Below are 27,548 nucleotides of genomic sequence, written 5' to 3' on the forward strand. Positions count from 1 at the left end.
GCCAGCCCTGTACTTTTGTGACTCCTTTAAGGCCAGTGCCTGCGGTATGAATTGGCAGCTTGGGTTCTTTGATCGAAACACATCAGGAACTTCATGGAGAAAACTTAGTGTAGAAAGATATAGTATCGCAACCTCGATGTAACGAACATGTCGACTTAGATTCGGGCTCTTGGATAGTGTGACATTACCACGAACAGGTTTGCTGAGTCTTCACGATGCACTGTTACAGGAACGGCGTTGCGACGGCGGGAAACTTCTGGTCGCTCGATACCAGCACATGCGCAGTGACCCAGTTCTTGCTGCAAAGCTGTGAGTTGGTCATGCATCGGTAAGGAAGCCACACTCGATGTGCAGTCGCAACACGATGTTAAGGAGGAGGTTGTCCGGAAGCCCGCCTATGAAGTGGGTGCTCGAGTATGTTAGTATGCATTACAACTGGGTGCGCAGAAAGAATGAAAGCTCTGCTTGGGTCCGCCCAGAGCATCGGAGGCTGGGTACAGACCGTAGGACAATGGAGATCGATCCCTCTAAGACCCTGCCACGGGACCATCTCAAATATCGTTTCGAAAAGGACCTGAGTAATTGTGTACGACAGGTGTACAAGATTGCGCGTGCGACAAGATGATAATATTCTAGAGCCACCTGAAGGGCCGGAAGTTGAGAAGTGTGGTTTCCTTTTCTGGATTAGGCGGCATTACAAGATTATACGATCGAAGTCGAAGTCTACCACGGTTCGGCAGCTCATCATCTAGGAGACGTTTGTGCACTGCTCAATAGCAGCTCCAGCACAGTCATCAGACCTTTTAGAGGTCATACCGCCTATCACCGTGAGACCACTGCATTCGAGTGCAGAATCGCTTGTCTTCCGACACCTTCACTTCACGGTCAAGTGAAAATGGAAGGACCCACCCTATATTGTTGATCTGTTTATCTGCACCCGAGGACCTGATCTCTCATCTACCACCCCAACACACCCTAGTCTTTACTCAACACCCTAAAACAACAGAAAGTCAGTTCCCACTTTTCGACATGAAGAATTTTACACTCATCTTCGCTTTAGTCAGCTTCGCTACTGCTGTCGTCGCTGCACCTTTTCCTCAATTCCCTATCTGCACTTTCGATCCCGCCAAAGGCGAATACGTGTGCCCGCCACCGCCGATCTGCACCTTCGATCCTGTCAAAGGCGAATACGTATGCCCAACTACAGCGGTCTCCGAGCTCACCACGTCTGCCGAGACCAGTTCCACACTCTCCGAGGTCACCGCTGCCAAGTGTGGCGTAGAAGGTCTCCACAAGTGCACACGCGAACGTCAGGGTGCTGTCTGCAAGAATGGTCAGTGGGAGGTGATCCATCGCTGTGCGACCGGTCAGCAGTGCGATATGAAGGAGGGCAAGCTATGCTGTCGCATCCGCGGCCCTGGCTTCGCTTGCTAGAGCTTGATCATGTGCTGAGTCGAGAAGTGGTTTTCAAGTGAGTCGATGCAAGACGTTGTACCATGCTCTTTGACTGACCATGCAGAGCTCTTTCCAAAAGTGAGACAGTCCCGAAATCATCCTCAGCCTTGATTTTGCGCCGATGTAACAGACTCGCTGCCTAGTGAACAATACTTACGGGGATGGTGAAGGGCAATCAGTCAATGACTGCGAGGAAATCTTAACTTCGACAGCTTCAATTCCCTCGGCCTTCCTGATCAGACAAGACAAATGAATATACTTCAAACCTGAATTGTTCTTAATTTTTGTGACGTGTTTACATCTTCACTCGATAAGCTGTACAGCGATCTTGATTTATGAGTATGAACACACTGACGACGTTTTACATCTGTTACGATCGGCGTTCGTGGGGGTAAAGTTGGTAAGACAAATCGAGCAATCACGATCGAGACTCTTTGCCATACCATAGCAACAGAGTGTCCCGTCCAGTATTGAACACCTTTGGGCTTATCATATCAACGTTACAGTGACGGAGGCAGCAACACAGACAGGCGGATCTCGCACACGCCAAGCCTCAGCTCCGTTTCTGTGGCGCAATGCAACCCCGCAATGTCGCGACACGCGTATGATCAGCTAGCAACGAGGGGATCCGCTCGCGAGCTGTGTAGGTTGCAAACATCTGTTTCTCAGCAACTCAACACGGTACTCGATCGTACGATATTGTCTAGAGAACTAGCATATACTCATTCAGCATGTCGACCAATGGCACTCAAAATTTGGAACAGGGCAACAGAGCTTACGTTGCTGAATTCACGCATGGTGACCTTGCACTTCCACCCAGCCAGAAGTACGCGATCCTTACATGCATGGACGCTCGTATAGATCCAGCTGCTGCTTTCGGTACGTGAAGCCACGAGAAACTCTGTACGATGACTTATGGACGTAGGCATACCTCTGGGCGCCGCTCATGTCATACGCAACGCGGGCGGATCAGCTCGCGATGCATTTCGCTCTATCGTGATTTCGCAACAATTGCTAGGTACAACGGAAGTTTTAGTTGTTAAGCACACTGGGTGTGGAATGCTTACCTTTGACAACGAGACGGCGAAGGGACTCGTCAAGAAAAACAAGGGCGACCTTGCAGCTAAGGAGGTGGAAAACATCGACTTCCTCACTTTTCCTGACCTTGAGGCAAAGGTCAAGGAGGATGTCGAATGGCTGAAAGGCACCGCTGTCGAGGAAGGCATTAGGATCACCGGATGGGTGTATGAGGTATTACGCGTGCCGTGAAGTGACGTTGAACTCTACTAAGTCATACAGGTCGAGACCGGTAGAGCGAGGCAAGTAATCTGAATGCACGTCTTCAGTGGAAAAGCTCTCGAGAACTTCCCGGTTGAAGTGGAAAGAGTCACATGACTAATTTGACACCTTATAAATAGAGTGCTTTTTCCTTTGTTATGTCTCATCGGACTTTTGCATAACATGTCATCCGTTCCATATATGTCCTACTATCGTTGTGCGAAGTAGTATTTCAAACGTGTCTGCCCAACCCTTCTCACGCGTAACGCGCTAACCTAAAGTGTGTTAGTATTTCTCTTGTGTTCATAGCGCGTCACCTACTCCGGGATACAACACGTGCATGACTCCACAATGTTCTGATCCTACATGCCTCATCTCAAACGCTCAGAGATGTCTACCCTCTGCGACTTACCCAACGAGATCCTTCTCGAAGTTGTGCGCGGCCTCGGTGCTATCTGGTCTTTCGAAACTCAGTCCGAGGCTTTCAAATGTAAAAGGACTGAAATAAGACGGCAGCGCGAGAATCACCTCAGGCAAAGGACTCTTCACGCACTCTGTCTGACTTCTCGACGCTTGAGATGCCTTTCGATTCCGACTCTATACGCATCATCGGCTACCTCCGCCACCCGGGCTGGCCTCACAAATCTTCAGTTACTGCACAGAACCCTCAGTGACCCGAACAGCGCATTGGACCAGACACGACGCTTAGCTGAGTATGTCCGTTCTGTCGAAAACCGTCTTGCAGATTTTCAAGGCAACAGTCTCCAGGACGACGAAGCGTTCCAGCAAGGGCCATCTACGACATATTTTCAACTGCTTGCCGACCTGGTCTCATGTGCGCCTAATATTGAGCATCTCTGTATCGTCAGCTTAGAGTACGAGGAGGTGTCGTTCTGGAGTCACGTCTTGACTAAATCTCTTTGTTTTCCTTATCGATCTTCTACGCAGCTGGTGCGCCTCTCTGCTCAGATACATGCTCCAGCTTGGTCTTCTTCTCGCGAGGTCTCAGTGTTGGAGCGCATGTTACGGCACGCTCAGTCACTTCCCAAGCTTGAAGAGCTCCGAATCTCAGGTGCTACCACCGGAAGCTCTGTATCATTGGCTTTTAAGACAGACGAAATTGGGAATCTTCGTCGACTAGATCTTCTAGATTGTAGTCTTGAGATCGATGAGGTAGGCGAATTGGTATTTGGCTGCAAGCATTTACGACATTTGATCTGTAAGTGGGCATTCGTCCGTGTAAGACGCCTGACGCTACGCGTACTCCACATGGCGTTGCTGGCTCGTGCGGAAACGCTGGAGACGTTGACCTTGGACTGGCAAGAGATCAGGTGCAACACTACCACGCTACCTGGTCGTACAACGCTTGAATCTATTCGGTCTATGAAGAGCCTCAGAGCCTTGGACATTTGCGAACTCGGGTTTTTGAATGATGACCACTCACTCCTGGACTTACCCGGTCAGATCGCTGAAAATGCCCTATCCGAGCTGTTACCTGAGAGTCTTGAGCAGATGACACTCATTCTCAAGGGTAAGAACGGCGATTACGATGATCACATCCTTGAGAACGCTTCATGTCTGTGGCAGCTCAGTGACGACTGCAGGACTTCGATGTCACAACTGAAAACGATTTGTATAAAAGCAGGAAATAACATGTGTACACCAAGTCTTGCAGATGCGTTTGCAAGTGTTGGCGTGGAGCTACATACTGAGATAGTCATTTGACATCACCAAGGTCATGAAGTGCACAACTCTCACCTACAACATCACACGGCGGCTCTCAGCACCAACATAAGTGCCACGGAGACGACGACCTTTACTTCAAGCGTTTGTAGCACCATATACTAGCTCCCGCTTCGTGACCGCCCACGATATAAAGTCTGCCACGCTTCATCAGAAGTCTGCTTCCTCTTTCTGTACCCCAAACACCACTACTGCACTCAGCCTCGTAGTCTTTCGCAAGGTATTTAGCTCTTCTTCCTCAATTATGTTCCATAACCTTCAAAGCCTCTGCGACTTGTTCAAATTTTACTTACACACAAATCACAGACAACCGAGTGTCCGCCCGTCAGCCATGGCTTCGATTTCTACCGAGAAGGAGTCTGCTGCTGGACTTCTCGTAGTCGATAACAGCTTGCCTCAAATGCCATCCGTCGAGACACTCTTGCCCAAGAACGCGACCGAAACGCCGTCTGATACACTAGTTGTCAAAGTCGTTCCTCCCGAATCTGCCAACGCTCTAGGCACTGCTTCAGGTATGCCTGAGAAGCTATTGACTGAGCAGACCCAACCTTCGGCAGTCATTGTAGAGGGCGAAGATAGCCTTGAATTTAGGGATATTGAAGAGCATCGTACGCCAACTTCACCAGCAGCCGGCGGTCAGTCAAGCCTTACAGAAATCCAAGCCAAGAAAGTTAGCATCACGATGCAGACGGACCTTGCCAGCACCGCTGTCACGCATACACTCACAGAGAGGATCGAGAGTGAGGCCAAGAACGCTGGCGACTCTCCTGTTTGCCAACCTACGAACAACAATCTTGGTGATGTTCAACCTGATGAGCCGACTTCTGGCGAAGACCTACCTATTGTGTATCACATGGTTCCTGTCACATCTGAGGTGGATAACAGCAAAGAGAAAAGCGACCAGCTCGGCATAACCAGCGATGTGCAGCCGAACAGCAAGACAGTTCAGGATGAGGCCGGTGGCAACACGGAAGACGAGTTGTGTGATGATGGTCAGAATCCGGTGACAAAGACATTGAGACAGACCAGTGCTGCTTCAGGACAGCCTCGAAGTGTACCTCCACATCTGCGACTGGCGCCTAGGCCTACAAACGCGCAATCCGCTGCTTTTTTCGAAGCGAAAGTAGGTCAAAATACCTTTTCAGACATACAAAACACTAATGGAATGCCAGCGTCACTGGCCCGCTCCTGAGTACCGCGCACCTCGCGTCTCTGTTCCAGCTTCTGGTTACCAGCCTCCTCGGTACCCGTTTGACCTGGATGAACTCCAACGTACAAGAGCCCAACTGATGAAAGCACGCAACGATCTGGAAGCCGAGCGAAAGATCAATGCAGAGATGCGACAGACAGTCGGGGCAGAGAAGCAATCAAGCATCAGCGCCGCTATGTCAGAAATGTTGACCGAGCTTCTCCAAAAGCAGGCAGACGCCCTCGCAGCGAAAGCGAAGGCCTGCGAGAAGGAAAGAGAGTTGCAGTATCGCGAAGAGAAGATCAGGCAGTTTGAGGTCTACCTGTCTGATGGACAGAGGCAGCTGAAGTACCAGCTGGAACAACAGGGCATTCGAGCGATGAGTGCCGTCGATGAGGCAAACTTGCGTCACGAGATCAACCTCAAAACCAAGCACCAGTTCTCCAGTATCGAAGGCAAGATCGCGATTCAAGTCGAGCGCCTTCGCCATCAAGAGGCTGCCCAGAAGATTCGCGAGCAGCAGTATAGGGTTCTAGTGCGTGACGCTCTTAAGACCGAGATCCTTGAACAGCTTGCTCAAGATGTGCAGACCAACGTCGCCGAGGCCAAGATCACAAAAGTAGCTTACGAACGTGGTCTCACTGAGGGAAAGAGGATTGCAGTTACTGGAGCATCCGAGACAGCACTCAAGCAAGAGTTCTTGAAAGGGTATACTGCATGTTATCGCTCCCAGGTGGCTCTGCACAACATGCTTCATGGTCGCCTTGCTGCTGACAGCATGGAACTTGCGTTCTTGCACGATCCTACACACACTGAGAATCCACACAACATCGGCCTCAGCATTGGTCGTATGGAGGCAGGAGCAGCTGCGAGCGTGGTGTCGAACGTAACGATCAGTCGCACGTCAATGGCAGATGCCGCTACAGCAACTCTGCGTGGGCGCGGCCAAGCTCACTTGCACGATGCAGATCTCCACACTCCAGATGTTGCAGATCGTCCAGAGCAAGCACGCCTAGCGCAGCAGATACGCCCCCAGCCACAGCAAGAGGAGCCGATTCGCAAGTAAGTACGCGAACATACATCGTGAAGACATCTCTAACACCCACCAGCTCCGTCCCTCCACGTCCCACCTTTGCCGGCGAATTGCGCGGTGCAGCGAACAGGTCCAGCCCACCATCCACCGCAAATGCACCTGGAACGACAGCTGCGTCTAGTGGTCCTAGAGCAGGCCTCGCAGGCCGTGTGGGTGAGGACATCCGCTATGAGGACTCTGACATCGAGCCAGCGTCTCCGAACCTGATCGACCTGTACTAGTTCGAGACGATGGAGTTTTGCAGTGCTGCGTTGGACAGAATGTGGAAATGGCATTCATGATGAAATGGCAGAGTCGCGATGCAGGTGATGACGGCCTTGCGCCGTGGGATCTTATATGACGGCACGTTCGAACTCCAGTGCACGACGATATATAAATTACCTATTACAGAACATCAAGTCAACTGACGCTAACCCAGTACTGTGCCGATCTCGCGACTCATGTGAAGCCTCCGGCTGCGGCTGCGGCTGCCCCAACATCCCCTTGCGGCAATTACCTCGGCGCAGTCACATCGCGTCCATCACCGTCCCATGCCACACCACATTGCACTGCACCACACCACACCCCGATCCCCACAACCTATTGTATCACCACACTCGCACACTCTCGTCTCCCACAAGACCACGCACGCGAACCGCCTCTGAGACCCACGCGCCCATGCTGCAATCCACCCGCGCCTGGCTGCGGCGCAACCGCACGCCGCTCGCCCTCGGCGCCGGGCTCCTCAGCACTGCCTACCTCACCGGCACCTACGCGCTCAGCAAGTTCCACGATGCGCGTGCCGCGGCGGGCGAGGCGCGCGTCGCCAAGGAAAATTTGCGGCGGCGCTTTGAGCAGAACCAGGAGGATTGCGCGTTCACTGTGCTGGCCATCCTACCGACAGCAACAGAAGGGATTGTGGAGGCGCTCCCTGTGGAGCGGGTGGTAGGGGAGCTGCAGGGGCTGAGGGCGAGGAGGCTTGGGAGAAGTGCAGCGAATAGCGAGGGAGCGAGCGAGGCAATGAGTGTGGGGGGCACAGAGACGGAGGATGGGAGCGCGAGTGTGGCGGCTGATGGCGAGGGCTATGTGCATGCGAGTAGGGTGGGGCTGGAGAGCGAGACAGGCGAGACAGGCGGGCAGGAGGCCGGCCGCGCGAGCAAGAAGAGCAAGGCGCAGCTGTGGGACGAGATGAAGATAAGCTGTGCGTGGCGCGCGTTGTTTGCGACCTGCGGTTGAGTACTGACGTCTCGCAGCCATCACCCGCGCCTTCACGCTGCTGTACACCATCGCCCTCCTCACGCTGCTGACGCGCATCCAACTTAACCTGCTCGGCCGCCGCAACTACCTTGCCTCAGTCGTATCGCTTGCGGCGCCGCCCGCCGAATCATCCTCACGCATCACCCTCGAGAACAACGACGACGACAACGAAGACTTTGACCACGCCTACGGCAACGACTTCGAGACAAACAGGCGCTACCTCAGTCTGAGCTGGTGGCTGTTGCACCGCGGCTGCCTCGAGCTGCTGGAGACAGTGCGCACCGCCGTAACAGACGTGTTTGCGCACCTCAATCCCCGCGACGAAATCTCGCTCGAGACCCTCTCAGAACTCACCCTTGAAGTGCGCCGGCGCATCGAAGGCGCCACAGAGGAAGACCGCCGGTATGTCCTCTTCCCGAGTAATATCGCACCTACTAACAGTCTCAGCACCCGCAAATGGCTACCCTATCTCCTCCCTCCACCCGAGCAGGAATCCTTTGTCCTCGCCGCCTCCGGCATGCCCCCGTCCCCCACAACACCCGCCTCAACCTCCCTCCGCCGCCTGATCGATGAAACAAGCGACCTGGCCGACTCTCCCGCCTTCACACGCGTTCTGACACGCCTCCTCGACAGCGCCTTCTCCCACCTCATCGACACCAAGATCAGCGCCGGCGCGTACAAGATCCCGCCTGTCAGCGGGGACACGGGCCGCGTCGTGGAGATTGTGGGCGGCGGCGATGGGGTCATGGCGAAGGTGGCGAGTAGTCTGGCCGTGTTCTGCAGGCAGGCGCATGCGATTGGCGCGGGCGTGGGCAATGAGTATCTGGAGAAGATGGAGCAGGTGGGCGAGTTGGAGGCGTTTGCGGCAGTGGTGTATAGTAGTAATTTTGAGTTTGAGAGTGCGGCGGGGGCAGACGCGGTGAGTGGGAAGGAAGGGGAGGAGGGGGTTCAGGAGAAGCTGGAGAAGCTGGAGGAGGGGTTTGAGAGCGCGTGGGATAAGGCGGTTGCGCAGTAGCCGGGATGATCTAGAAGGAGGTTGGAGGATCTGGATGAGGGATGATACCCGATGAACTACACGTCACGCGCTCGCGAGTCTTGTTCCAAAGTTCTAGTGAGCTACATATGCGCCGTCTAGTTCAGTCAGTCTGTTTGTTCAGAAATCTCTCGCACAGCGAATGACAGCCACCACTACACTCATTCTTGAGGCCATTGGATGACCACGAATCTCCTGTTGCCAAGTCCACCGTTTGGCAACGTCAGCACAAAATGTATACCAGCTACAAATCCTTGCCGCGCCAATACGTCTCACTAGGAAACACGACCTCCGCGCAATCCGAGCCGATGTTGAATCGGCGCCACACTGGCGCTCACGCGCTTGTCACCGTAGATGTGGATACGTGCGAGATCGATGATGCCGGTGTCAGCGCATCAGCCAAGGGCGAGCCTGATGTATCGGTTCTGCCGATTTCGATCTTGACAGCCTCGACTTCGCCGGCCTCCGCCTTGACAGCCTCTATCTTGACCCTGCAAAAGCTGTCGTCAGCTTCACTCTCTGCGAGCTCGTACAGTGAAAGAGTCAAAAGAGAAGCATGGTTCCTCGGCAGGCCGGCCGCGTTGACACTAGAGAAATACCGTGTTAGACGGGGAGTCTAACAGCTGATAGAGAGCAGTGCGATGCACCAGCATCGGCCGAAGAACCAGAGAACTGTGGGTGGAGCTGGACTGCCTTGCACAGCGATAGGAGAGACTGCGCACATTCCCAGAGATGAACAGAAGAAATGACCTTACCGGGAAAATTAAAAGAGATCCCATCGGTCTTTGTGTGATCCATTGTCGGTGCTTCCCAGGGAGGCTCTGCGGGCTGCAGGCTTGCATTTCAAGTCGCTTATGACAGGCGCTCTGATAAAGTTCCAGCTCTGGCACATGGAAAAGATCAACGATGATGGTTCCTTTGGCGACAAGGTATGTAAGCTCAAAGAGTAAATGACTGGCATGTCACGAACTTGGGGCCTCAAGTATATCCATTATTGTCCGGGAACGGTTGCAGGCCTAAATTCCACTGGCTCAGAAAAGAATCCTCGGACGGCGTATGTACGTTCTGTTCAGGTCCTTCGACATAGATGGAAGGGATCTCGGAGTGATCATTCCTATCCTGGTTTTCATCAAAGCTCGGCGCCGGTCGAAAAGAATCAATGATGTGAGGGACGTCGTGTTGGTAGTCCGGCCAGCATGCTTGGTTTTGTATGGGGAACTCTTCAAACGAATGTGACTGATGTACGTACCCAGACATATCGAATTGAGACCCCTCACTGACTGTATCAGGGCATTGAGGGCTACCGGACCCCGATAGGGGTTGCACGGATGCGTTGCTCGATCGGCGGCTTGCGTATTCTGCCTGATGCTGGTACAAATCAGTCTGCTGTCTTACAGCAGAATCGTAACCGTCTTGACTGGGGGTATCCTGGAGCCTAGGTGCGTTGCTAAGCTTTGTGTCATGTGTATCGCCAATCGAGATTTTCCTGTCGCACAACTTAGCAGAGCGTCTCTTTACAATTCAGGAACCCACCTTTGAAATTGATCTACTATCATATTCGGGTTGCTGAGGTTGCTGTCGACATCCTTCAAATGCGTACACTGCACAGGGTCAGCACCACTGTTTGATGTCGATGTGGCGGCATCCTTACCTTGCCCTTCTGGCGTTTGCATTTGGAACAAGCACCTCTCCTCCTCGTCTCCCTGTAGTCAACACGCTCTTCGACTGTCATTTTTCTCTTGGTCTTCTGTTGCATAGTACGTCCATCGACTGCATTGAAGACAAACTGGCTGCTGTGCGTAGCCGTCGTCGGATCCATAAACATCGATAGAATTGCTGGTGCTTGCGGAGCAGCGCGACGTTGTCTGCTGTTTACTTGAAGGTTCGAAGAGCAGTTGGAGCTTGACGGCGAATGAGACACTGATGGAGTCTCTTGTGGTTGTACATAGCCCTTAGTATCAATCTGCACCTCTGGGCGCTCAGAACTCATGCGCTGCAGATCATACATTGGTGGTATTCTGGCAGTAGGTTGAGCTGCGTTGGTCGATACCATTTCGGAGAGCTCATGCTTGAGAAACTCAATGATCGCCACGTATTTACGTTCGCGTAGATTTTTGCATTGAGGAAAGCAGGTCCTGAGAGCTTCGCCCAACTCATCGGAGCCAACTTCGTGTACGAAAACAACACCGTCCCAAGGTGCAGTCTGATCTGTGGTGTCGCGAACCCGCTTGATGAGATAAGGATACATCTTCAAGGCCGAAGATACTTAAAACGCCAGACAAAAATAGTGAGTGACTCGATTAGTTGGCATAGTGAGGTCGCGCAAGGTATTAATGTCCGTTTTGAGGTCTAGAAACCTAGTCAGTAACGTGGTATCAATTCTGACCATCTGTGCCCGGAGATTCAACATAGGAATCGACGAAAATGAAGCGGCGCTCCTTGTTTGTCCTCGGTCAAGGTTGATGGCTGAAACAAAGAGTCTAAGCCATATGCCTGTACCTTCTCATGCTAATAGTGTCCACAAGAGCTGTGCAGCTATCGAATGAGAGAGCAATGTAATGCTGAGATGCTTACACACAGAGGATAGTCTAAACAGCGCCTCAAATGAGTATTCGATTGTGAAGCTGCACCCGCTAGCGTAGAAGACTTCGATCAGACGCCGCAAAACACAGGGGCCATAGCTTCTTGATATGCGCTGTCTAGACCCAGAGAATGCGGAGGAGTATTGATTGGCATAGGCAGCCGTAAGGTTGAATCGTCAAGGCGTCTTAATCAGAGCACGGCCTGCCACGGCGTCCCGATACGGCTACCGCAAGAGGACGAGTTGTGCACATGCGTGTGAATGGCCGTTTATTCCCGAATTGCCTCAGGCACAGGAGTTCTGTGGTATTCGAATGACGAGCCTTGCGTGTCTGGAGGACTACACTGCGATCCACTTAGGGAATGAGGCGCAGGCGATTGGCGCAGGACTGTCAGCCTGCTTCAATGTTGGGCAGAGCAAACATTTCGGGCAGTCATGCAGATATTTGTGTCGAATTAAATGTAGCAGACCGTTCGTAAGATGAGAACGAAGGAGAATTTCCTGCGACCAGCGCATATCGGTGAGGCATCGAATCGCGATCGAGTCCAAGCCCACGGGAGCGAAGTCAGCGATCACGCGTCAACCGGCCCACGACGCGTTGTAGACCCCAGTCTCGGTTTTTCGCGAGCTTGCGTAAACGACGCCACGTACACGAATTCGAAAGGTAATACTGGAAGGATGATAGTTGCATGAAGAGTCAAAGAACGCTAAAGCAGAACAGGCATAGTGTATTCTGACCAGGAAGTCACGACTTTGGAATGAACATTGTATCAGCGATTCCCTGGATTGAGGAGAATCTTTCGTGACGATCCGCTTATTTGCTAGGTCTGGTGCGTCACGCCCCGGAACAACACGTATAATTCGTGTGTCCTAGTTGGAGGTAATTATCGAATCTAGCAACTGGGGTATCATCCTCTGGCGTCACTCGACCACCTAAAGTCAGTGTATCAAGCTTCCATGATGCTCCAACCCTGACCCCTTCCCCGCCCTCTACCTCGAAGAACAGGCCCATGCCCCCGTTCAACCTTCTTCTGCAGCTGCGGAAATTCCTTACCATTCTCCTGCCCATCAACCTCCTTTCCGTCCTTCCATTTCTTCGCGAAGTCCTGTGCATTGCCTCCTATGGCTTTCATCTCCTCGCTCTCCTCTCCATTCTCGGCAGCTGCGTACTTGCTCACTGTCGCCAGCAATCCTGCCTCATTCTGCTTCATTCTCTCGCCCTGCCAGTTCTCGTATTCCTTCCACCACCACGCGTGTGTCTCGCCGTCCTTGCCTAGGTATCCCGCCGTACCGTTGGGCTTTACTCGTGCAGCCCAGGGCTTGTCGACGATGTAGTGTAGCACGCTGACCTCGTTGTCAACCCAGATATTTGGGTGCCAGTATCGCCATGTTTTCAACGCATTAGTCTTCCAGCTTAGACTTCTCCAGCGACTATTGAATACTTCGTTGAGGAAGTCTTGGTCTGGGAACTTCATTGCGCGGAGACGCGCATTGCCTAGTTCATTGTACTTAGCGAGCACGAATTCTGAAAGGGCTTTCGACGGGCGGTAGACGAAAGTGCCTGAGTTGAACTGGCCAAATGACTCCGGCTCGTTCTTGACTTCGGGAATCTCAGACGAGTCCTTCAAGTGGGTAAGGGCGCAGTTCTCAGGAACCCATGACTTTGGTGCCCAGCTGTCGTGGTCCAGATTACAGACGCACACATGTGTGGCCATAATACGCATCGCATCTCCTCCCTCCAGGTATGCGTCGTTCTCCTTACTAAATATAAGTGGTGACGGGTTCGAGAAGATCATCATGTCTGCGTCGAGCCAGCATATGCGCTCGAAACCAAGGTCATACAGGTCAAAGACGCGCAGTTTCGTCCAGGTATCGATAAAGCGCTCTGCAACCATACCGTGCTTCGTGCCATCTTCTGGAAGCCGAAGGTGCTCAACGGGGCGGGTGATGATATTGGTGTGCTTGGCTTCGGCTTTGAAGGCAGCAATCGAAGCTTCGCCCACAGTGTCGGCCGTGTATGTGATGATCAAGGGGGTCTCCGGGGAGTACTTGTGCAATGTATATGCAAGGAGTATGGCGCCAGCTAGGTAAGAAGGGCGGGTCAGTAGAGTAACGTAGGCGCTTTTGCCTGCTTTGGAGTTTGTATCGTCGGCCATGATGGATGTGAAGGTCAAGTGGTCCGCTTGTGTCTTCCGCAAACTCAAGGGCAAGACAGAATCGTAAATGTGGCGCTTGTAGTCGTACCTGCGCGTTGAGACGCGCCCCCACCTGACGTCACGACTCGCCTGATCACGTTCTTTCGTTCGGAAGCGTTCCAGGGTTCGTACGAAGAATGCAACCAGTCGTCACTGGCCAAAAGCAGATAGTCGATCAATGCTTTATCTGCTGCACAACACATCCTGCACGATTCCCAAAACGTGAGGTCCAGAAGCTCTCACATCTTAAGAGGGCACTGGTATTCTACTCGCATCGGTGTTCCTGAGGCTCGCCTTTCCGGCAGCTACTTGTCTCAGAGGGGCATCATATACGTGTACCCAGGCATCGTCGAGACTAAAATTGGTGCAATGAAAGAGTGTGGACGATGGTATCAACACTAGCGCCTGAAGAGGACAAAGCCAGGTTCAGAACAAGTCTCCCAGACTTCTTGATGTGCATGGCGTATATCCTGGGACTAGAATTATGAGTTTTGCAAGTGAACGTGAAGAATACCTCGCGACAAAGCTTAAATGTGAAGCTAAGAACGTCTTCACTTCGATCATTGATTGTACGCGACGCAAAGTCGGTCAACGAGGGGACCTTGAAGTTCTCGTTGGTGACCAACCAGCCCAGAAAGCATGGCGAAGGCAGACATGCGTGCCATGCCTTTGCTTCCTATATTGCATTTGCGTTAACAGTGACGGTCGTAACATCTGTTGTTGAGCAGCAGTCACCGATGCGCTCTTACAATGCAAGAGTCGCCGATCTTCGGAAACACAATGTTGAATAGTGGATGGAAATGTAGAGTTGATTTTCGACTTGTACGAGCAGAGCATCGAACCGTACCTGATGCAACGACTCGTCTTACAACTACAGCCCAGGATCACTGAAATCAAAATGAACATCCAATCAGGTTGCCGATGGAACCTTGATCTTGACGCACAGGGATATCTTCTTGTACACGCCAGAACCGCCTTTACGTTCGCTAATGATATTCATATGTCGTATAACTTCGTTTGAATACTGTTTCCAAGCCACGGTAGCCGCATGCCGTATGGGGTCAATTTGCCGTTTCGTGATATTTTGTTTCTTTGGAATGAATCGAATTATCATCTCGGCCGTTGTATCCACCTCTTCCTTGCCTGGTCATGCGGCTATCAGAAATACGGTGTGGACAAGAAACGCTTAGAGAGCGTGGGACTTGCCAGCCGAGTCAGCCTTAGCGCGGAGATCGGCAGCAGTGGATCCAGACTCAGAGAAGTAGCGTGAGAAGACTGGCTGGAGGAAGGAGCGGAAAATGATCTGAGCACCACTTGCGAAAGGTCAGCTCAGAAGAACACAAGCTACAGCTGTGTTCACTTACGATGTCTGGGGCAGAGCCATCCACAGAATGAGGACGAACTTGAATGTGTAGTAGAACGGGAACCAGTACACCGCGCTGACAGCGCTTTCAAATACCGTCAGGAACGCGAAGACGACCCAGTAGGTCAACCACTAAGAACACGTTAGCATATTCCGAGCAGGTATTGTGCGCGGATGCGCAAGCTAGCTAACGTACCTGGGTGTCATCGACCTTGCTGGCGCTGAACAGGGCGTTCAACGAGTAGTAGCCGGGAATGATGAATCCAGCAATGTTGACGAGAAACTCGCCGGCAATGTTGAAGAAGATCAGGAAAAAGTAGAGGCCGGCAAGTCCGAGGATGGCGTAGACCTTGGGGACAGAGGTCTGCTTCTCGAAGTTGTTGAGGGCGGGGTACTTGGAAAGCTGGAACACACAATCTGTCAGCCACTGTTGCTCAAAATTGGGTGCGCAGTCATATGAATGTTGCGACGGCCATCTCAGGGCGCATGCATAGAAATGCCTCTGTCTGGTTTTGAATTCTTACCTCTTTGTCGAGCTGCGAGAGGTGCGCCTGGGCTCTATCCTGGACAGACATAGTGAATACTGAATTGGGTGGTGGTTGGTGTTTCGGGGATTGTTGATGTGATGAGTTATGTGCTTGTGTGAGTGGAACGGAGGATGCTGGCGATGTGGCCTTTCGAAGGAACGAGGAAGAAGAGTGGGGTTGTTGTGGTAGAAGCGGGCGTGCGTCATCCTAGCTATTTACGTCAGTCGTGACTGCTTTTTGGCTTGTGAAAGTCAATCGCACATTATCGGGTGCCTGCAGCAAACAGGAGAAATGCAGATGCAAGATCTGTTTGCTATTGGCACTGTACCATTACTATCTATTCAAGCTCTTGCGTTTGTACGAAAAGTGAGTCCCAAAGGTGACGAGCTGAGATGCACGTGATCCAAATTGTACCTTCTACGGGTACCTCAAAGCACGAGCGGCCGCGTGCACAGCTGCAAATGCACCAAATCTTGAGCTTCTTCGGATGCACCAGCGTTGCAAGCTCATGTTGCATTCGTTCGTGGCCAGCTTGACGCGGTCTAGACGATGCGTTTTCAGTCGCGTGGATAGAGCTCTGCTGTGCGCACATCACAACAAGCTTGCTCTTCAAGCCTCAATGCAAACACGAGTACTGCCACCACAGTCTCTGCACTGCCACCATAGTCTCAATATGCTGCTGGAAGATGCGTTCGCAATGCAGTTGGAAGAGAATAGTGTATGACAGGGACACGCCTGGGATAGTTTCTGACGTCGTGGTCGAAAGCGGCTTGAGCTAGGCGCATGGACCCGCAGCAGCAATGTTGCGCAGTAAACACGGCCAGCCTTCTTCCACAACAACGCTCGACACTGAGGCTCGACCTCCCACCAACGACGCTGTCTTGGTCCTGGATATCTTTCTCCTAATATACTATATTTTCCATCCTGTCGCACTCCGGACTAAAGTACGTGCCGCCGCCGCTTACCGTATCGACGGTTGCAGCAACAGATCCAGACACTAATCTGGACTCGAGATCCCTCAACAAACGCTACAGAGATATCGTTGCTCCTGCATAGCTTATACCAGCTTCTCGAATTTGCATAGGTGCCTCTAGGCTGGTCTTGCTGCGCAGTCAATCGCGTTGCCATTCGTTTGTTTGGGTGTAAACATTGACCATCATCTGCCACCCCGGCTCGTTTCTGATGGCCACCGACATCCGCCGATCACGATCGAACACGTCCATGTCGACAAGAAGCAATCGGCCACTGTCGCGCGCGTCGACGACGAGTGTGCACTCGTTCGATCAGCACGACATCCAGCCCCAGTTTTCCCAGTCACAGCCGCCGCGGCCTGCACATTTCTCGCAACCGCAATACAACACAAGTTTCACCGGCGAACCATTACAGCCTGCATTGCTACAAGCCGCGCAGCATGTGAGTGCGCAGGATAATCTGATGAACACCTCTATGGAGAGCCTGCAGCAGTTCCTCGGCTACCCTGTTGATGCCAGCCAAAATCCAAACCTTCCGAATCATGCAAATGGCATGCCTTCGCAACCCATGGATGCACACGTATATCATCCATCCATGTCACAGCCCCCGCCACAGTCACAGCAGTACATGGCATCGCTCGTCGAAGTGGAGGACAAGAAGAAGAAGGGCTCCACGTCAGGAAGCGCGACAAATGACAAAGAGCTGCGACAAATGCTACAACAAAATGAGGGACGCAAACTGAAAGACGTGGCAGCCGAGGTTATCCAGACCGACAGGACGTCTAAAGCAGAGAAATCAAAACAATTGTTTGCTATGCTCTGGTGGGTATATTACATCCGTCTCATGGCAGCTTCCTGACATCCCATAGGCTCAAGTCTGTTTGCCGTCTTGCAAAGACATCTGTACCACGAAACAGAGTTTACTCAAAGTACGCAGAGCGCTGTGGTACTGACCGCGTAATTCCACTGAACCCAGCATCCTTTGGCAAGCTCGTTCGTGTCATCTTTCCGGGCATCCAGACTAGACGCCTCGGTGTTCGCGGCGAATCCAAGTACCACTATGTTGACCTCGCACTCATCAACGATAGCGACGATGGAGAAGATAGCCGCCGGCCGAGCATTGGTCCTACCACCTATCACACCATGAAGAGACAGCAGTCGTCCGGCCCGAAGCTCGACTTCAGCTCGATACCGAGGCTGCCTGCTGACAGTGCACAATTCCCACCGCCGGACACTGGCATCGAATCTACTACGACACAATACGCTCCCGCTGGATCCAAGGGGCTCCTCTTCACTGACATCTACTCCCATCAGTATCGCCCGCCCATCGCTCGCACCAAGACCTCGTACGAGTACGAGTTAAAGTTCCCAACTGCCCAAGTACTCACAGCCTCGGATGTGCTAGAGATCGAGTTACCCGACATCACACCGTACCTGCCTGCCCGCACCGATCCTGATTCGGCGGACAATCTCACGGCCATGTACCGGTCGCATGTCACTTCTCTTGTTGACTCGGTCCGGTACTGTAAAGAGAAACAGTTTTTTCGGTTGTTCGGCACTTTCCATGGCACTTTGACTGTCCCCGTACAAAAGCTGTTCGCAGCACCAGAGCTTGCACCATGGATCAAGGAGTGCGATTGGATGATGTACCAGAAGATGATCCGCAATGTTTCGCAGCTCACGCTCCAGGTCGCTCCTCCGATAGTTCTCAGGTTCCTCGACAACGTTGCAAAGACTCTCCACGCGCACATCAGCAAGGTTTTCCAGCCATTGCCTGTGCACGTTCTTGAAGCCAAGCTTGAGCCAGCGACTAACTTCGCACATCTGTTGCGGCAGATGCTGCGTGTCAATTCAACTGCACATGCAGCCGCCGTTATGCTCACAGCTGAGAATCATCGCACCCAGATGTTTGCAGACTGGTTGTCACACGTCAACATCAAGCGTATAATCGCAAATGAGTTACCTGGCTCATGTAGCCACGAAGAGGTGTACAGCATACTGATGACAGAGATCCGTCCCATGTTGGGCCCCCTCCCACAGGACATCCAGTTACCCACTGGAACTGTCTATCACGCGGCGTATCCCGACCCCCCCGCCGACCCTACAGAATCTGTCATCGATCGTATCGCAGCCTTCCTGACACGTTTACCGTTCCGCTTCCCGAATGTGCACGCTCGCACTGTCCTGCACTGTATTAATGCAGTTGGCTCTGCTGTTGTACGCGAAATTACAGTTGAGAATGGTGTCAGCTTCCAAGCTTGGTGGTTGACCAAGGTCTTCGTTGATGAAATGGCCCAGTGGCTTGCTTCCTTAGGTGGATTCCTGGATCACAGTCCACCCAACTGGAACTCGCCATCCTACTCGCCAGTACTTGAGGGGTCTGTCAACGCAGGCATGACCAACGGTGGGAGCGGAAGCAACAATGAGAGCCGGTACAGCAGTCTTGATGCTGATTTTGGACCCGATCAATCGTTCATGTCAACCACCTCCACGGCGATGCAGGACAACGCCAACACTAGCAACGAAGGTATGCATTCCAAAGTCGCCCTTTGATCGGCTAGGTAATTAACTAACACAAGATAATCAGTCCATGCTCGACGACCTACTCAACAACAATACGATCCCATGAGCTTCAGCTTCGACTACGACATTCATGCCTCACAGCAGGAGAGTCATCACGATGACAGCGGTATTGGTCTCCTCGACGATGGTCTGGAAACCAAGTTCCCATCTCACTTACCGCAAGGCCTTAAATCGCACTACTCGCAGCCGCCAACCACGCAACTGCCCGCTGGCGTAAGCTAGTTTCTTCTCGCAAAACTGTTGTCAAACTTCCACACGTCAGAACCCTCGAAAACTCTTTCTTGAGATACCACTGCATGCTGCTTTTACGCGCTATGACGTCTCCGAACTTATGATACCACCAAAATTTTGTTGGTTTGTCTGGGAATTTGTTTTTCATCTACCTAATCTTGTATATGCGCTCTGGTCGCACGGCGTTGTTGAGGCTTCTTGTTATTCTGATTGCATCGTTCAGGCGCCGCTGGCCCGCCACGTTATGTTATCACGTTCGGTATGGTGCTTCTTTCTTGATCCGTTGTCTTGTTAGACTATTTAACGTGTTCGCTTCTTGTTTATACGTTCGAGGCCGCATTGACAGCAGTGCGCAGTCCATTTTCTACTGTCCTGCCTTTCTTGGTATTGTAGGGCCGGGCTGCCCTTCCTAGGAATCGGATCTTTAGACTTTAACGCTACACGAAACAAATCGTTACAACCTTGACCCATGTATCTGCAGTGATCTGACGGTATTTGGGAACCAATGTTGCGTTGCCTTCCGATTTTCATGAGACTCTGATCATCAATCTTCAAAAATTTGTGGTGTTTGATCTTTCGAAGACTTTGGACGCTTCTCATCACCATGAGAAGTACATGACCACTCCAGAAACAGACGCTAGGATTCGTTCTTTCTGTATTTGAGGACATCGGTACTAATCAAGACTATAGTTGCCTCATTATGTCTTCCAAAAGTAGTACAGAACGCATGAGAATCTTTCGTCAACCTGGCCAATCGCCAAAACATCTTCCACTGTCTTCTAACACCGAATACCTCATCTTCGCAGTCTTCTTGCTTGTCTCAAAGCGAACACAATACAGAATTGTATCTTGGGGGGTTTGAGGTCAATCAAGCGTACGGCTCAAGAAATGCATGTCGATCTGCACCACATTGATGTGAACTTTTTGATCCTATCGAGAAGCCGCTCACCGAGCTTGCCAAAATTTCTCTCGCCAGCCGTGTTGAAGAGCCGCTGTAGCCAATTGCACTTTTTCAATTCGTCGACCTGCCTGCGGAATTACGTTTGCTCATTTGCGAACATACTCCAACGAAGACAACATATAGAACAATCAGAGGAGATACATTGGGTACTGCGGGGCCTCAAGTATGCACAAGCCACCGACCTGCCGCTGCAGATGGAGTCACCGCACCGGGAGATCTGCGAGGCAATGGATATTGAGGGTGACAAGTCGAGAATGTGAAGGTTCAGATGTGGTCACGTCTAGCTAATTACTACTCCAACACGAGCATCGAGATTGGCCTTTGGGTGGCGCCTGGTACTCCGGTCGACTCACTCTTTTCTAAAGCTCGAGCGTACGCAGGGAATATCACTGATCCCCAGTGGCTCGATTGGTCTTCAACTTTCACAGTGGTGTTCGACTGGTCGGGAGGTACGGGCCTCGATGACGCGCGCGATCCGGAAGATGTGTTCGGTAACTTTGAGCACCACATGATGGTGGTAAAGCGTTCGAGAACATCAGTGCTTAGGGACCAGTGTGGAGTGGTGAGCTTTGGAGATGCGTTCCAACGCGCGAAGAAACGTCAGCCATGGAATCGAGAGGGGAAGAACATTTGAGACTTTCGCAACCGTCAGCGGACAAGAATTTCTGCAGTACATTAACATAGTACATTGAAGGGCACACAAAGAAGCGCATACTGACCATGATTTCTCACCGAGGAATACGGATTGTTTAGCTGTACCCTAAAACCCCATGCCCTGCATTCTGCGCTCGTCTGCAGTGCTACTACAACCTTTCCCACTCTTCATCCCACCTATCCTTCGCCGGCCCAATCAGCCTTGGAGCTCTAAGCACCTTAACGCCCCCGCTTGTCCCATACACCAGACTGCGCATGTCCATAGCATCATCAAGATCTCTCGACACGTAGCTTAGAGCATCTTCCCACCTCTTCAGACTATCCGGATTCTCGTAGTACTGGGGGCCTGCCATGCCAACCTTGATCGTCAATTTACCCTGCTTCTCCATCGCGCGCCAGTAGAAGATCTCCATGAACTGCTCGAACATGTGCAGGTTTCTATCGATGAGCGAGATCTCAATCGGGAGGGCTTGGTCGGAGCATAGGTTCTGCTGGACCTGGTCGATGATGTGGGTGAGTGCGAGATAATGGCGGTGCTTTGTATCTTGAATTTTTACCATTGCAGCGTCGAGTAGCCAGTCTTGGATGTTCTCATTGCCATCGTGTTCCCCGGCACTGCCTTGGCTGTCGCCCGAAGTTGTAGCGCAACTCAAGATGATGTCGAGCAGGCCGTCTTGCTGTGAAAACACGTCCAGGAAGTCGGCGCCGCACAAAATCTTCAACGTTTTCAGCTGTGGTGTGTTCCGCCTTTTGGTGATGATGGGGAGAGCCTCGTCGTGGATCATCCGACACGTGGCAAGTATGGATGCATGAGGCATCTGCACAACGAGAATGACGGGTTTATCGGAGTCCACATCACGGTGCACAGCGTTCTGGTCTCTGTGGAGTGGCTGCTTCTTGACAAAGAACGACCAATCGCGTCTTGATAAGGTCAAGTGATCATTTGTGCAAGGGATGCAGTCGTAAATCATCAGCCGGAGCTCTTTTGGAAGGTCCAGAAATCGGAATGTGTCCATGTTCTGATTCATGTGGATGGTTTCTGAGGGATCGAGTCAGAATTCGAATTATTTGCTGGAAAAGAGGGGGTATTTATCATATGCATATTGTCGTGCACGTGGTCAGGTGATGGCTCTCGTTAGCGCCAATGACCCGGATTTGGAAGCAGGCAACCACTGACTAAGCACTGTCCAATTCCACGCCCGTGTTTATCGCGTTCCTTCGACGCATCTAACATGCATCATCAATGGAGCTATCGTACTCGATATGCGATAGATAAGCGCGTATGAACGACCATATGTTGTCTCAACATCTGCCGGAATGAACGCTCCTGGTGCAGGGTCTCAGTACACAATTTAATCGAGCCCTGGGACATGGAGGTGTTGGAGAGCAATCAGGATAGGTCTGGAGGCAATGCCTACTTGTAAGAGTTTCTTGGCAGTTCCAGGCTGGTCCTTCATTGCCAGCGTATTTTCCCTGCGTCTGATTCCCGTTTCGTGGGGCAAAGTTACCTGATTGTTCCACCAGCACCAAGCACTCCAATGCCGGTAGCTATATAGTCCTCCGGATATGCCGGCCATTGCGGTACATTCAGAGAATATTTTGAATGACGCGCAGCAGATGCTAACCTGGACTCATGTCATCGAAACCTTCTTTGAACTGTTTGGCACTATTTATCGCGTAGCAAACTCTAAAAGCTGAAAAGGTTTGGAGCAGTGCTCGAGCGCACGAAACTTGCCGATCCGAACAGACAGGTAAAAAACCGGTTGGTGTGAAACTTGCATAGCAAGCGTTGGGGAAACTTTAGATGAAATCCTCTTCACTGACACTTGATGCAATCATGAGAGCTAACAATCTATCAGTCACGTCCATCATTGTGTGCACAGACACTAGGCTCCTTGCTCATGCATTTCCGAAAGTGCATCTCATTTACTTACTTCAAATGCTGACCGTTTAACTACAAGACAATCCACGCGATTCGATCCAGGCCTCTCCAACTCATGGGTTTTAAAATGTTACAAAAGAGCAGGATCATGGGAAGTGCAAGACACTGCAGGCATGTATAGCTGCTACATTCTAGCGAAGAGTCGTGTCATCGGTATGCATGTTGCAAGCATGGAATTAAGTGCTTCCTTCGTGACCTTCGTCGTCGATGGTCTTGCTTGGACTCATGTGGACATTAAGACTACTCATACACGCAGGCCGACGGCCTGAGTCGTTTTTGCGTTCGTCCCAACAACATACGTATGAGCAATGTTCCAAATGTTGATCCCAACATCATTAGAAGCCTCGCAACTGCCAACTGCCTTACTATCGCGTCATTACGCACTTGCTACAACAAATGAGAGGTACCTACCAGACTCGCCTGCGATTAGCAATCACTATCGAAATGTCCCTGGCACATTCTGATGTACCGCCCCACCATACCAGTCGAGGCTCTGGACTTGCACGTGTCTCTCGGTCCAACGGATATATCTCAGATCGATTTGAGCATCGAGAAACTTCGACACACTCTCACTTTTGGCGGCATGGCGCAATTTTCGACAAGCGAAATCATTTAGCATGATGTCGAGACGTTTCCAAAGGAAACAGCGAAGCGGAGGATATTGCAAGCAGGTTAGAAGACGCTTATCGACTGTACTTAAAGGCGACACCAACGATATAGATTTACGGTTGAGGCTAATGGTCTCACGAAGCCTCCTACATCTGACTAGCGGACATGTACACATTTCCCACAAGGTATGGGCACACAATATTGATGGGAAAGTATGACGATCATATAGCTACGACGCGGGAATGAGGGGGTGATCGGATTAGTGAAAGAGACACAAGATCGCTCGTCCGGTCATTGAGAGTGAAATATCAAATTCAGACAGGGCATACTTCAGCCGAATACAGACGTTCGACATCACACAAGTATGATCAGCACCCAGCAGCAACGCGGTGAAGACCAGACCTGTACTTCATCAGTCAAGAAGGTTTCAGTCGTAAGATAATGCATCTCGAGAGGTCACTGCAGAGTAATCAAGTAAGGCTGACGAGTGTATCATATTCAAGTTCTCTTCATTAATATGTATACTGATGTAATTAATGTAGCTTTTCCAGTCTTTTGTCATAACACAACATACAGCCGGCGACTTCACCTCTCCTGTTGTGCGATCTTGTCCCCTTCATGCATGGCGCCCCGGCTCCCTCCTTCCCCTCTTTCCCCTCGCTTCTCTTCTACCCATTGAAACAGCGACCTAGTGATGCATCACGACAAAATAGTCTCACCGAAGAAGAACACAACGTAGCGAGCAGGTCGTCGTCTCCCTTCATCCGGCGCTTCCGATCGGAGTCTCACATCCAGCCATCACTGGAACCACGGATATGAAGGGGCATACGCCCCGCGTCCTATGGCTTTGGAATTGGAGTAGCACGGCATCGAGACATGTACGACGAACTTGACGCAGTTTTTACACTGTTGTGTATGGTGGCAGTCGGCGACGTAACAAGAGGTGGAGTACGAGCAATCGGACGACACGGCTTTGGCGCCGTCAGATCGGGCACGCTCGAACTTCGAGAAGAGCGTGCAGGCCTTCATGCCAGCTGCGCTCGTCTCATCTAGATGCAGGTCAGCATGTACGCGGAAATTACGAGCCCGAGGTGATGGTGAGAGTGGGCTTACGACTGTATGGCGTTCCGAAGCTGGGTGTGGCAATTCCGGAGGGGTGGTTAGTGGTAGGACAGAGGCTTTATACGAGACTGTGCTACTCGATGCAATCTTCCAATCTGCGATCGGGATGTCAGTGCTGGGCGATTATCGAGAGGCGTTCATAATTGAACAAGCCGCGACAGAATGAGGTGCGTACCGGTGAGGTGGATGTGTGGTCGCACGACTGATGCATCTTGCATCAGATTGATCTATCGCCGAAGATGGCGAAAAGAAAGTGGATATCGTGCCACAACGACGATTTCGGGCGCTTCGAAGCGCACGTTCATCCATGTGGCTGTAGCCACCGGCCAGGTATGTGAATGAGTGCCTGCATGCGTGTACGCGCTGCAGTTGCGCTGAGATCAAGGAAAGACTTGGGCATATAGATCGAGACACAAGGCGTAAGTGTGTGACTATGTGGCTCGTGAGACAAAGTATTGCCCTTGGAATTGCCAATATCTAAAGCTCCACTTATCGATTGCTGTGCGTGTCGTTTGCAGTAAAAGAATGTGCGATAAAAAAAAGCTCTTGGTACCGTGACTAAGCCAATGTCCCTCCACGTCGCCGTCAATTCGGGCCCTTTGAGGCACTCTCCAGATGAAAACTATGTTTACTGAGTCCGGAGCTTTATTCGGCGGAGACGAGCAATTTGAAACCCCCACCCCAATCCTTCAGGGCACTGCCTCTATCATACGTCATGTATCGCATACGGGTTGCGCTACTCAAGTACCCATGTACACTTCAAAGGTCGAGGCTGCTCAAGGCTTCCAATTCGCGAACACGAGCCTCCTGAGCATTGTTGACCGACTCGCCCGCATCCCCTTTGACGTACCCTTGTAAATGTGAATCAAGACGGCCCAACACAGTGGTAAGTTGAACCCGGAAGGATGGACTACCGACCGACGGGACCGGAACAGAAAAAGCTGAGCCTTGATAGGCCTTGGTCTTGTATACTATTGGCAGGTGCATCTGTCAGCATTATGCGCGGAATGGCCACAGGCAGGCATTAAACTTTACAGTGGACAGGGAGCGGGTTGTAGCGTACCTGAACCGCTAGCAACGTAGACTAATTGAGACAACCAGAGCAGCGAACGAGGCAAAGGCTGTCAGACACGTGCATGTAGTACGAACGTTACAATATGCGGAGGCGGGAAAAGGAATAGATGGACTGAAGTCACAAGTAGCTTGACACTTATCGAGGACGCTACAGGTGACAGCCGCGGTCCGCTGGAGCAAGACAAGACTGTGTCTGTGCTGATAAGCTCGGCCTGACACCCCTGCAGACTCCCCACGTCCACATGACATGGGCTGTCGTTCGTAGTTCGCCGCCGTGCGAATCAGGAGCTTGGCCTTGAAGCCTCACCTGTCGCCCTGAAAGTCACAGGTTGTTACCGTTCAAACGTCATGTCAAAGCCGGTTCTGGCCTCCTGCAGGCGAAACCATAGATCTGCAATTAGCATCCGCCGATCATACCTAGTGCCTAACCCTTCCAGCAATGACGCTGCCTTTAAGCTTTGCCCCCATGAAAATGAGGCCATTTGCCGTCGGTCTTGCGATCCTTCAGCTCAAAGTTTGCACATGGCCCCCAATGCGCTCTTCAGCTTGCTCGCGACTCATTGACATCATTGCGCAAACGAGGGCCTGGGCCCGCTGGGATGCCCCTGCGTTCATATGCGTCCCAGACTGTCGGGTCGCCCTGTTTCAGTATCTAATTGGATGCCTAGTTATACTCAGACGCCCTGATTTGGCGACCCGCATACTCGGGGACCTTTGGCCGCAGGGCCATGCCGGCAGCGCGGGATGGACGGTGCGCTGGGACGGCCAATGGCTTCGGGCATTGGCGGAGAAGTCTACTGTCCCCAGTTGGTTGGGCTCACAGTGCGAAGGCTCGAGCGGCAAGACAGCCTGCAGCTGTACTGTAATGCTGCCCTGACGTGAAACAAAGAGTATGATGGATTTGTATGCCCATCAAATAGACTTTGAAAAGATCTGGTTCGGGAAGGCAGAGAGTGGACTCATCAATCGGCCCTACGGCTGCGCAAGGCTTTGTGTGGCTGGTCTCCCCACTTCGAGTCGGGTTCCAAGACGAGATCGATCCCACGAGGGCGGGGTCAGCAGACCTGCATGGCCTGTCGCTCCCACCACGCTCTGTGTTAGTGATCAAATGGTACAGAAATGCAGATACGCGCAATCGCATGGCCGATTGTGCGATACCCCACGATTGCGAACATCTCGATACACGCACACGATCTTCGACCACGGAGATGTGCGAGACGAGTGGGTGTGTTTGTCGATGAGTGGATAGGAATGATAGAGGCTTGCACATGGTGAATCAATTCGGTATTAGATGCGGGTAATGAGTGGAAGCGGTGAGTGTGGTCGCGTTCTGTTAGCAAGGCTATCCTTTCTATGTTTCGTGTGACGCAGCAGTACTCAAAGTTTGTCATCATGATTGGGCAGATTGCTCGAAGATGAGGTGTCAACTATCTCATGATGGAAGGAGAATGACAAGTGCAAAGATACGCCACGGCAGAGCTGCCATCTAATGACAAATGAACTCGTTTCTCGGCATTGCCGGTCGCCTGCTTAGTGGTAACAGTCATGCAGAGTCTTTGCACGATAGGTGTATATACAGAATTCGATTGAGCGAATACGATCAGCTTTACATTATCGTGAGAAACCTAACGCCTCACAGAAGGAAGGGAAAAATATGGAAAACTTGCACTCCTCAATGCGCTACTTGGGTATCATACCATCCCGTTGT

The 27,548-nt window shown here is 51.7% G+C and overlaps 10 protein-coding genes across 10 annotated transcripts; 6 read left to right on the forward strand and 4 right to left on the reverse strand.

The window, feature by feature from the left end:
* Positions 1-1,029: 1,029 nt before the first annotated feature.
* Positions 1,030-1,434, forward strand: C7974DRAFT_414727 (uncharacterized protein; the record flags this gene model as incomplete). The annotated part of the gene is made up of 1 exon (XM_046143827.1): positions 1,030-1,434. The coding sequence occupies one exon, from the start codon at positions 1,030-1,032 to the stop codon at positions 1,432-1,434; it is 405 nt and encodes a 134-aa protein (XP_045995435.1).
* A 550-nt stretch (positions 1,435-1,984) lies between these two features.
* C7974DRAFT_397582 (carbonic anhydrase) lies at positions 1,985-2,955 on the forward strand. Its single transcript, XM_046142215.1, has 3 exons — positions 1,985-2,334; positions 2,381-2,706; positions 2,755-2,955. Exons 1-3 carry the CDS (start codon positions 2,187-2,189, stop codon positions 2,785-2,787), a joined length of 507 nt encoding a protein of 168 aa, XP_045995436.1. The 5' UTR covers positions 1,985-2,186; the 3' UTR covers positions 2,788-2,955.
* A 168-nt stretch (positions 2,956-3,123) lies between these two features.
* Positions 3,124-4,458, forward strand: C7974DRAFT_315527 (uncharacterized protein; the record flags this gene model as incomplete). Its single annotated transcript, XM_046138514.1, has 1 exon — positions 3,124-4,458. One exon carries the CDS (start codon positions 3,124-3,126, stop codon positions 4,456-4,458), a length of 1,335 nt encoding a protein of 444 aa, XP_045995437.1.
* A 132-nt stretch (positions 4,459-4,590) lies between these two features.
* On the forward strand, positions 4,591-7,148 carry C7974DRAFT_215408 (uncharacterized protein). Its single transcript, XM_046137058.1, has 4 exons — positions 4,591-4,696; positions 4,783-5,599; positions 5,649-6,727; positions 6,775-7,148. Exons 2-4 carry the CDS (start codon positions 4,808-4,810, stop codon positions 6,977-6,979), a joined length of 2,076 nt encoding a protein of 691 aa, XP_045995438.1. The 5' UTR covers positions 4,591-4,696; positions 4,783-4,807; the 3' UTR covers positions 6,980-7,148.
* A 106-nt stretch (positions 7,149-7,254) lies between these two features.
* C7974DRAFT_215436 (Peroxin-3) lies at positions 7,255-9,135 on the forward strand. Its single transcript, XM_046137060.1, has 4 exons — positions 7,255-7,938; positions 7,991-8,396; positions 8,442-8,940; positions 8,971-9,135. The coding sequence occupies exons 1-4, from the start codon at positions 7,416-7,418 to the stop codon at positions 9,007-9,009; spliced, it is 1,467 nt and encodes a 488-aa protein (XP_045995439.1). The 5' UTR covers positions 7,255-7,415; the 3' UTR covers positions 9,010-9,135.
* Positions 9,136-9,899: 764 nt separating this feature from the next.
* Positions 9,900-11,598, reverse strand: C7974DRAFT_215431 (uncharacterized protein). Its single transcript, XM_046137059.1, has 3 exons — positions 10,679-11,598; positions 10,561-10,628; positions 9,900-10,513 (listed from the first exon to the last, which is right to left on the reverse strand). The coding sequence occupies exons 1-3, from the start codon at positions 11,273-11,275 to the stop codon at positions 10,006-10,008; spliced, it is 1,173 nt and encodes a 390-aa protein (XP_045995440.1). The 5' UTR covers positions 11,276-11,598; the 3' UTR covers positions 9,900-10,005.
* Positions 11,599-12,118: 520 nt separating this feature from the next.
* C7974DRAFT_456973 (nucleotide-diphospho-sugar transferase) lies at positions 12,119-13,764 on the reverse strand (the record flags this gene model as incomplete). The annotated part of the gene is made up of 2 exons (XM_046146036.1): positions 12,119-12,278; positions 12,603-13,764. 2 exons carry the CDS (start codon positions 13,762-13,764, stop codon positions 12,181-12,183), a joined length of 1,260 nt encoding a protein of 419 aa, XP_045995441.1. The 3' UTR covers positions 12,119-12,180.
* Positions 13,765-14,989: 1,225 nt separating this feature from the next.
* C7974DRAFT_435121 (TB2/DP1, HVA22 family-domain-containing protein) lies at positions 14,990-15,741 on the reverse strand (the record flags this gene model as incomplete). The annotated part of the gene is made up of 4 exons (XM_046145037.1): positions 14,990-15,116; positions 15,168-15,298; positions 15,363-15,569; positions 15,691-15,741. The coding sequence occupies 4 exons, from the start codon at positions 15,739-15,741 to the stop codon at positions 14,990-14,992; spliced, it is 516 nt and encodes a 171-aa protein (XP_045995442.1).
* A 796-nt stretch (positions 15,742-16,537) lies between these two features.
* Positions 16,538-19,469, forward strand: C7974DRAFT_362220 (RFX DNA-binding domain-containing protein; the record flags this gene model as incomplete). The annotated part of the gene is made up of 3 exons (XM_046139730.1): positions 16,538-17,486; positions 17,534-19,191; positions 19,252-19,469. Exons 1-3 carry the CDS (start codon positions 16,876-16,878, stop codon positions 19,467-19,469), a joined length of 2,487 nt encoding a protein of 828 aa, XP_045995443.1. The 5' UTR covers positions 16,538-16,875.
* A 1,773-nt stretch (positions 19,470-21,242) lies between these two features.
* Positions 21,243-22,121, reverse strand: C7974DRAFT_414735 (uncharacterized protein; the record flags this gene model as incomplete). The annotated part of the gene is made up of 1 exon (XM_046143828.1): positions 21,243-22,121. One exon carries the CDS (start codon positions 22,119-22,121, stop codon positions 21,243-21,245), a length of 879 nt encoding a protein of 292 aa, XP_045995444.1.
* Positions 22,122-27,548: the final 5,427 nt, after the last annotated feature.

This window comes from Boeremia exigua (genome assembly GCF_020726555.1).
Source record: "Boeremia exigua strain MPI-SDFR-AT-0100 chromosome Unknown C7974scaffold_8, whole genome shotgun sequence".
Classification (NCBI taxonomy): domain Eukaryota; kingdom Fungi; phylum Ascomycota; class Dothideomycetes; order Pleosporales; family Didymellaceae; genus Boeremia; species Boeremia exigua.